The 9,608-nt window shown below is 49.1% G+C and overlaps 1 protein-coding gene across 2 annotated transcripts; it reads right to left on the reverse strand.

Annotated features, from left to right (window-relative positions):
* Positions 1 to 3,139: 3,139 nt before the first annotated feature.
* LOC146340759 (uncharacterized) lies at positions 3,140 to 8,657 on the reverse strand. Of its 2 annotated transcripts, none has more exons than XR_014784093.1 (3): positions 8,582 to 8,657; positions 8,417 to 8,503; positions 3,140 to 3,790 (listed from the first exon to the last, which is right to left on the reverse strand). XR_014784093.1 is itself a non-coding variant. In XM_084808214.1 (3 exons), the coding sequence occupies exons 1-3, from the start codon at positions 8,615 to 8,617 to the stop codon at positions 3,210 to 3,212; spliced, it is 714 nt and encodes a 237-aa protein (XP_084664340.1). In that variant the 5' UTR covers positions 8,618 to 8,654; the 3' UTR covers positions 3,141 to 3,209. The 2 variants fall into 2 exon arrangements, 1 of the variants encoding a protein (XP_084664340.1); XM_084808214.1 differs by having other exon boundaries at positions 3,141 to 3,790; positions 8,407 to 8,503; positions 8,582 to 8,654.
* Positions 8,658 to 9,608: the final 951 nt, after the last annotated feature.

Below are 9,608 nucleotides of genomic sequence, written 5' to 3' on the forward strand. Positions count from 1 at the left end.
CGCTGGCTTCCCTACCGTTGCTACCTTGCTTTCCAAGTATTTGCAGTCTCTACAGTAGTGTGTCACCAAATGTTTGTGAACTTAATTTTTTGCCTGCAAAAGTTGTGATGCTGTAGGAGTGGATGAAATAGGGTGGCCATGTGTCCTCTTTTACAGAGGACAGTCCTCTATTTGAAGGGCTGCCCAGTCCAAGTCCAGTTGAAAGTCTGGTTTAATGGTAAAGAATCATCAGAAGGAAGAGCTGATGGGCCTGGGAGTTGCCCATCAACAGCGCCTGGACAGGAGACTAAGGAGCAGGGCACACAGCTCACCTGGTCACCGTCTTCCCCACTAGAGGAACTGTATTTCTCTATACATTATAATAATTATAGTTCCTCTGCATTGCACTGCTTTCAGTGGAACATGTATTTGAACGTGCATTCAATATAAGTGAGCCTTCAGCATAGTTGAAGGGGCCTGGAGACAAAGTCCTATGAGGAAAAGTTGGAGGCTTTGAGTATATTTGAAGGGCTGTCCCATAGATCAGAGGCAGGTCGAGAAGGTAGCTTGAGATCTACTGGTAGCTTTTGAGATAGTTTTAAAGAGCCTCGTGTGGCGCAGAGTGGTAGGCGGCAGTATTGCAACTGAAACTCTCCCCACGATCTGAGTTCGATCCCAGTGGAAGCTGGGTCTTGGGTAGCCAGCTCAGGTCGACTCAGCCCTCCATCCTTCCGAGGTCGGTAAAATGAGGACCCAGCTTGCTGGGGGAAAGGTAGTCACGACTGGGGAAGGCAATGGCAAACCACCCTGCTATAGTCTGCCATGACAATGCCAGTGTAAGCGGTGTCCCTCTAGGGGTCAGTAATGACCCGGTGCTTGCACAGGAGGAACCTTTCCTTTTTTCCTTTTTGAGATGATTTGCAGTGGATTAGCAAGGGTTCCTGACTCCCACTTATTTAACAGCAGCAAGTAAAACTGAAAGTTTTAAAAAAATCTTTCCCATCACTGGCTTTATGCTAATCACTTATCTCTTAGCCTCGGTGTTCCTCACCTATGAAATGGGAATATTAATTGGCTGCCCTTGACCAGCACTTTATCCAGCTCTACCGGCCATGTTGAGTTTTACATTAGAATCCCTGATCTATAATAACTCAGATGTAGATTTGTATTTGTATATACAGTATATAGCTTATGGGAGAGTAGTAGGTAATTACACAACTCCCCCCCCCCCCACACACACACAATTTGCGTCTGGCTCTGATAAGTGTACTTCTGGGTTCTAATAAATAATAAAGTAGATCCCACAAGCCTAAGGTCTACCACCCCCGACAGAGATGATGTAAGAAATGGTTCTCAAATCAACGGTTTGAAATTACAAGAAAGGAGATCTCAACTAAACATCAGGAAGAACGTGATGGTACCAGCTGTTTGACAGAGGAGCCAACTGCCTTTCAAGCAGGGATGGACGAATCTCTTGATTTCAGTTTTTCTCAGTTCCCCATTTTTCCAACCTTAAATTTGGTTAATCTTGAACTTTGAGAACGACTTCAAAGGTTCACATGAAGATTTGTATGCATCTTTGTGTGCAGTTCTCCTAATGCGTGCATTTAATGCAGTTTTACCTAGCATACAAATTTCTCAAGCAATTTTCCTAATATAATACATTTTGAACCATTTTCACCAATATATGCATTTTTATGTGCACTTTCCCCAAATATATGCGTTTTTCTACACATCTTTTTGATGGAAGAATTCCACTGCAAATTTTGGAGAAGTGCAAATTTGCAAAGATAACCAAGTTTCAGTTCATGCATTGGTTTGAAAGCGCAAAATTAGGTAAGTTTGCATTAAAATTAAAATGCAAACTGAATGAATTTCTCCCTCATGCCTACATGGAAAGTGATGCATGGATTCTCCTTTATTAGATGTGTTTTAAACAGAGGCTACCTAGCAGCAATACCATATCCATGGGATTCCTGTATTGGGTTTCCAGGGAGTTGGACTAGATGATCTTTGAGGAGCCTTCCAACTCTGTAATTCTATGACTGCCTTGGCAACGGAGGCATGTTCCTCTTCCCTCTGCCATCTTGATGACAATTTTGAACAAAGGGGTGTGAAATGTCCTGGGGAGGGACCTGTTTTGCAATGGCTCACAATATAACAGCCAAGTCGATGTTGTTTTTTACCTGGTGGTTGGGGATCACTTGCACTTCTGAATACTTGGAATACATGGGATATATCCTGTGGTTCATGGAAATCATAGAATCATAGAATAGTAGGGTTGGAAGGGACCTATAAGACCACTGAGTCCAACCCCCTGCTCAGTGCAGGAATCCAAGTCAGAGCATCACAAAGAAAGTTACAGCAGAATCGCTTGTATACAGCTGTTCAGCTGAGGATATCTGAAACACCTGGATTAGTCCATTTTTAAGAAACAAAGAAGATATATAGATAGTGTAAGGAGGGTGGTGGGCATTATCAGAGAGTAAGCAAGTTTCTAGCTTCTAATTTATCTTTAGATGTCCAGTAGGATTGCAATAGATGACCAGTGTTAAGATCTCTTTTCATGGGAATGATAACGTCATCGTTAATGTTTGTTCTCAGCACCAAACACTGAATTATTGCAATTAGAATATATCCCGAGGTTCATGGAATTATAAAACGTTGTGTACGAACGACATTGCAATCACAGTATTAAGAACTAATTATATCTCTTGTAGGAGTTTTTGATATTCTTCCTGAATATGGGTCGATTTGGGGCTATATGGTATTAATGTATCTAAATCTGAACTTAAATATTTCTATTTTAGAAAAGCTAAAGATTACCTAACTTTTGCAAATTCCATGGAAATCCGCCTCCATTACATATCTACGGAGTAAATTCTCTTCTAAAATTAGATGTGTTTGCACTTAATTATATATCATTTGTAGATAGTATCAAGAAAGAACTTTTAGGCTGAACAGCTATATGCTATCTGAATTGCTGCAATCAAGGTGAGCATTATCCCAAAGTTTTGCTCTTATTCTTGACTTTTCACATGAAGATCCCAAAGCATTTTGTGTGTGTGGGGGCGTGGGGGTGGGGGGTTAAATTCTGGCTGGTAAAAAAGAATATATCATGTCACACTTTGCCGAAACAAAAATTGAAAGATGGTGCTTTCAGTGTAGTTATTGTTTCTTTATTGCATTTGTAGCCTAGGGTAGAATACACAGCGTTCCCCCCGACCCTTTTATCCCCGTAGCACTGCCCGCCCAACGCCTTCCTCTGAGGACCCCTCAGAACGAGGCATCTGGTGGGTCAGCTCTCTGAGGAGCCTGCCTGGCCCAGTAGCCTCACTCTTGTGAGGGGTCCTTGGTGAGGGCGGAGCATTGGCAGGGAGGTGGCCCAGAAGAGTGCTGTACAGGCGATTTCCCCCGCAGCCCAGTGTATTTGAGGGGAGGGCAATTGGCAGGCAGGCAGGAGGACGAGGGGGCAGCAGTGGCTCACACACGCCCCGCTGGCAGCCCCTCATGCGCCTCCCCACCCCCACAGCAGAGGCCTTGGTGGCAGGAGGCCTTGTGCCGGCCCTGCCCGCTTCCCCAGCATCCTTCGCTGAACCTCGCAGGTCACTTCCCTTGCTTCCGAATGCTCTCCCCTGCTTCAAAACATCTTTGATCTCAGCTTCTAAAGCCATCTCCACGCAGGGTGAGGGGTGGGGTGGAATTGAAATCGCAGGTCTGCCAGGGCTGCCCGTTCTACCTCCAGTTGCCCTCGGCTTGTCAAGGGTATGCATACCGAGGCCTCGGCTGGATGCCAAAACCAATCTTTCAGCTGTTAAATGGGAGAGACAAAGGCAGATAAAAGCGTCCTTTGATCTTCCCACCCCACCCGTTTCCTCTTTCTGTCTTTCCCTGCCCCCCGCCCACCCGCTTCCTCTGAGCTCAGTCCTGTAAGTTGCACGGTGCCTCCAGTTCCTAATGACATGTCAGGAGAGCCCACAGGTTCTCTTTCCAGATAGCTGGAAATAGTGGTGATGGTGGTGGGACCACGGAATTCACTGTGAAACCCTTAAGTCAGGAGAAAACAGCCCAAACCTAATGGCAAGGGCCTAGTATGTTTAGTGTAAAAGTGATTCCATTTATATCGTAACTTTAGTAAGGGGAAATGTAAATAAAACTAACAAAGATGTTAGGTGCTTGTCAGTCAGCCCAGCGCTTCCTGCTAGTTGCATCCTGACCTTCTACGATGCAACTGTACCTTCCATGTTTTGACATTAGCCCGGGGCCAGCATCAAAGGTAGATGTCAGGGTTGGATTTGAGCCCATAGAGCCCCAAAGCAGTTCTGATTCTGAGGAAGACACAGAAACCGTGGGAGAGGAACCTGTGTGCTGTTCAGAGGAGCAGCCGGGGGAAAGCCCCTCCCTGTACACATTCCTGAGAGTGACAGTGACCCTGGCAGGGAGAGGGAGATGTGACAGCAGTTTCGGGATGCTAGATGCCGGCACAGCGTCAGGTGGGAGATGGCGGGCACTGAGAGGAGGTGCTCAGCCCGCTTGGTGCAACAGCAACAGCGGCGCCCCAATGCCTCATGGAAAAGGGGTGGACTCTCTTCTCCTAGCCCATAAGTACAGAGGTTTCCCGCCTTCCCCTCCAAACGGAGATCAACTGATTCCTAAGGTTAGAACCCCCGAGGAGGCAGCTCTCTTAAGTCTCGCTCATAGCATCAAGCAATTAGCATCTGTAAGCGTCATTATGTTGAATGGGAATAAAGCCTTGGAAAAGAGCCCTATTGTCTGCGTGTTGATTCTGGCTACCTGAGGATTTCAGAAGGCAGCAGGGGCGACCTCCCAACAGCAGGCATAGCTGGGCACCTGCCGAGAGCCCGCCAGCAAAAGCCGCCTGGACTTCCTGCTCCTCCTCCTCACCATTGCAGGTGGCTTGCTCTCCTGCCTCTGGCTCCGGCCCAGACAGCGGTGGCGGTGAGAAGGAGCAGCAGCAGCGGATGCCACTGTGCACTGGCTCTCCGCCTATCGGTCAAGCCAGTGGTAGCAGTGAGGAGGAAGAAGAGGAGGAGCAACAGCAGCTGGTGACAATGGCAGTGAGAAGGGAGACTCCCTGAGGGAGGAGGCCGTTAAGGGTGTCTTGCCCAAGGGCCCCCCATAACATGGTGCTGGCACTGATTTAACCTTCTAAATTCTGTTATTGTGTTAATGTTTTACTGTTTTTATATTCTTGTTTCTTATTGTTTTCCATTGTTGCCCACTGCCTTGATGGCGTTTTAGCAAAAAAGGCAGTGTAAGACTCTTAATAACAAATAATAAAATAAATATCCCCCCCCCCACAATATGGCCCCTGGCCCCAAGCACACACCTCAGCTCCTTCTTCCGAGGCCCCCCTCTTCCAGTGTGGACAGCGAGAGGCCTCCGGGAGTGTTGTCCCTCATGCACCTGAGCTGTTCACCCCTGGGCCAGAACCAAGACTTTGACAGATCGCTGTGAGTGGCTGAGGTGCCTAAAGAAAAAGCTGGGCCAAGGCCTCTGTGGCTGTTCACTCTGGGGAGGAGGGCACTGAACAGCCCTTTGCTCGTGTCACCGTTGGTGTGGGGGTGAGTCAGGGGGCAGAGGCAACGCCGGCGCCCCTTCGAGCTTGCTCAGCTAAAACTTGCCCTGTGTTCAGAAGCAGATGCCCAACAGGGGCTATAGCAGAGGCGTTGAACCTCTTTCGGTTTTGGAGGCACCCTCGGGGGTCGCATTCCAGGGCCAAAGGCAAAGCGGCAGTGCCAGAATGCCAAAGATACCTGCACATTTTAGCTGCAAGCTCTTATTGCCAGCAGCAACTAGGGAGAGGCGTTTCAGCCTTTTAGAATGGGGAAAAAACTGCCAAGGTCAGGAACCCTCAAAGGTTAGCCCCCACTCTGCCCCCCCTTTTCTGCACCGATGGCCATTTGAGCCAGCTGGACTTGCAGTGGTGCCCCCCTAAAGGCCTGTGCTTCCCTGCATTGGTTTTGTCTCTCTGCTGACAGAACAGGAATATTGAAAAGCCCATTAGTGGCTGTCCTAGTTTCCCGGTGCTCACGAATGGTTCTGAGCACTTTGCATTGGCTATTGTGTGTTGCGTAGATATTTTGGCAATTTGGGCTTCTGTGCAGGCAACTCGGAATTCATTTATCTGGTTCTGGAAGGCACTGGTGGATCTGTCATTGGTGATGGCACACGATTGCTTCTCTCCACTGGACTTGGCAAACCCCCCCCCCCCGCGCTTTTGGATGGAGGATGGCTGCTGTCTTGAGATCTGATTACTCCAACATTTTATCAGCCGCTGCCCCAGATATCATAAGCCCTGCAGAGCTTCAGAGACCAGGAGTGTGAGCGCGCCAGGCAACAAAACCATTCAGCTTCTGCGAGATTTTCTACTCACCCAAACCTTCTCAGCCAAGTTAGGGGTAAGGAGAAAGGTTGATGGCAAAGATCATCGAAGAGGTGGCTCAAAGGGCCAAGATAGATATGATGTCAAGGGGGGATTTTCGAAGCGTCCCACTTTGTTTGGGACTGCAGCAGGGGAGGAAGGGGTTAAAGTCCCCCTCTTTGCCTGCTGTCAACCTGATTGTTATCAGCCCCTTTAGAAGCTGCAGTTTGCATTTGGTTTAAATGTACAACAAAACATTTAAGGCACAATCCTATGCACATTTAGACAGAAGAAAGGCCTACAACGGGGGCACGCTGGGAGTTATAGATTTTTTTCTGTCTAAACTAGGATTGCACCTTTAATGTCACATTTGGACCTAAGCAGAAGAAGCCAGGATGCAAGAGAGCCAGTGTGCAGTAGTGGTGTGTTGGGTTGGGACTCCCCACATGGCCATGAAGCTCACACAATGACTTGGGGCCAGTCACTGACTCTCAGTATAACCTACCTCACAGGGGTGTCGTAAGGATAAAATGGAGAGGAAAAGGAGGCTCGTGTACACTGCTTTGGGCTCCTTGGAGGAAAGGTGGCTATAAATGTGACAAATAAATGACATATATATACACACACACACACACACACACACACAGTATTTTGCACCTGTGTGACCTGTGCAGGAGAACTGTCTGGTGGGTTTCCCCCCAAGGGACACCCCAAATCCATCTCCTGAGGCAGCCTCTTCACCTGGCCTCAGGCTTGAGCTGCCTTTCTCGAGGACCTCGGTGACTTTGCAAGGGATCTCGGACATCACCTTTCAGACTGCACGCTGGGCCTTTCACGCCACACGCCCTTTTGCTAGCAGCCCTACAACTATTGTGCAGGCCGCTGGCTGGCCACACCTTTCTGCCAGGCAGGCTGCATGTCAGCAGCCCAGAATGGCTGGGGAATGTGTCTTCCACGTGAGCTAGTATTTGCAGATCTCTCCAGCCTAGCCTTACCCCACCAGATGATTTTGGACGTCAACTCCCATTGGCCCCAGTCCACATGGACAATGGTCAGGTGAGCTGGGAGTTGTAGTCCAAAACACCTGGAAGGCACCAGCTTGGGGAAGGGCGCTCTGGACTGTTTGAAATGGGAAATCATCGGGGGAAGAGGCTGGTGGCGCCAATGTCAGTAGGGCAGTGAATCCGCTCTGGGTTTCAGTCGCAACCAGTCAGAACTCTAGAGGAGCCCTCCAAGGTGCGCAGCCTCCACTGGTCATCCGTTTTTGGAAGGCGATGTAGCTCTCCCACCTCTAGCTAATGGGAAGGCTGGTGGAAGGTGTGTGTGAAGAAATAGCCATTTTGGGGACAGGGGCAGAGTTAGCTGAAGGCCAAAAGCACCTAGGGGCACGGGAGGGTACCTCCCTCAGGAGATCCGATGTAGGGTATCAGATCTGCCCCCTGGTATAAGTGTGTATGCTGCTTGTCTTCACTGATGCTCAACTTGCACATTTGCAAATAACCTGTGTTACAAAACCTCCGTAAGTCTCCAGTGCTCTCTCTCCCTCTCTCTTCCCCCCGCCCCCGCCCAAGGATGCTAAACCCACACTGTCCCTGGAACATCTCACTACTCACAGAAGTGCATAATAATATTACCATCCCAAGCAACTGAGCCAGCCCTGGCAATGACAAAGCACAACAGCAGCTATAAAGCAATGATCCTCAGTAGCTTTAAGCCCACTGGACTTGTCTGGGAATTATTAGTGTCCCCGCCCCCTCGCTCTGATTATATTAAAGTGGAACTGGGGGGCTGCTGTCATTTCTGCTTGAGCTCCTCGACAAGAGGCCTGGCGGTCCGCGGCCCTTTTTGGTTTAGACAGGCACTGCTCCTTTCTAAAAGCTTCTCATGTTCCCTTGCAACACGCCCCATTATCTGGCCGAGATGACAGCAGATTTGCTGATTGCACCAGGCACGTCCTGCACTTCAGCTTTCTGAAAGCTTTCTGAGGGGCAGCCTGTCAGTCAGGCCGGTAGGGAGCGTCCACGTTGACAGCAGATGATTACCTGGACATACCTTTCCCAGCTCAAGCGACACGGACGACTCTTCCGCACTGGCCTGTGTGAGACGTTTCCCTTGCAACAACAGGAACAGAAAGGGTGCCTTTGGGGAGACTCCCTAGGTCAGCCTTCTCCAACCTGGCGCCTCCCAGATGTGTTGGACTACAATTCCCATACTCACCAGCCAGCCTGGGGCTGCCTCCAGGGAGGGGCACATAAGGCACCCAGCTGAGCTCTTATAGAATCCTCCTGGGCGTGGCAAACGCAGGCCCTCAAATATGGCCACCTAGGCAGCGCCCACTTCCTGTTCCTGCTTCCTCACCAGCCAATTTTTCACTTCCAGTTTTCTTACTTGCAGCTGCCTGCTCCCATGCTTCAAGGGAACATGTTTCCACAGCCTGACAATGGAGTGAATGTTCCTTCCCTAACCTTGGTTCTGAGGCTACCTTGTGCTAGGGTAGCCATGTGTCCTATTTTACAGAGGACTGCCCTCTATTTGATGGGCTGTTTGAGGGCAGTCCTCTGTTTTGAACATGTCTTCTATTTGAAGGGCTGCCCGGTCCCAGCCTGGTATAGAGACAAAGAACCGTCAGAAGGGAGAGCAGGGAAAGGAGTTGGCAGCTGGGTAGCAGACTGAGCAGCAGCTACACAGCTCACTTGGTCACCATCTTCCCTACTGTGGCGAGATGTATTGCGCTGCTATTCAGAGCACAGTAATTCCTTCTAAATTTGCATCTCCCTCTATAAATCTCTGTCCTCTTTTGTCCGCCTGTTTGGTGATGTGTATGTGCTCAGAGACACTGTTCCCCTTTTTGTGCGTGCTCAGAGGCACCATTCCTTTTACTTCCTCTTTATTCCAGCTCCCCCTTCTACTCTTAGAAAAGGAGGAACCAGATCAAACAGATCACTTTGAAAAGAAGTTTGCAAATGGCTGCTTTGGAGACGTCTCAAAGTTAAGATCAAATACATCAGGGCAGCTTAGAAAAACAACCAAGACAAAAACGAAGGCACCCCACCCCCACCCCTCACAGCCCATATTATGTTCATATACTGATCCCTAAGGAACCGTTGCATACATATAGGGTCCACATCTCATGATTTCAAATCGTGCTGGCTTCCTGAGTAGAGGACTGGCCCAGGCAATTGGGGCGGAGCCTGGCGGAATCTGGAAGTCTTTGGGCAGAGCCTGGAGGCCCAGAGCTCTCAGG

Source organism: Heloderma suspectum, chromosome 6 (assembly GCF_057233095.1).
Source record: "Heloderma suspectum isolate Gila_16-S chromosome 6, 16-S_ref, whole genome shotgun sequence".
NCBI lineage: Eukaryota > Metazoa > Chordata > Lepidosauria > Squamata > Helodermatidae > Heloderma > Heloderma suspectum.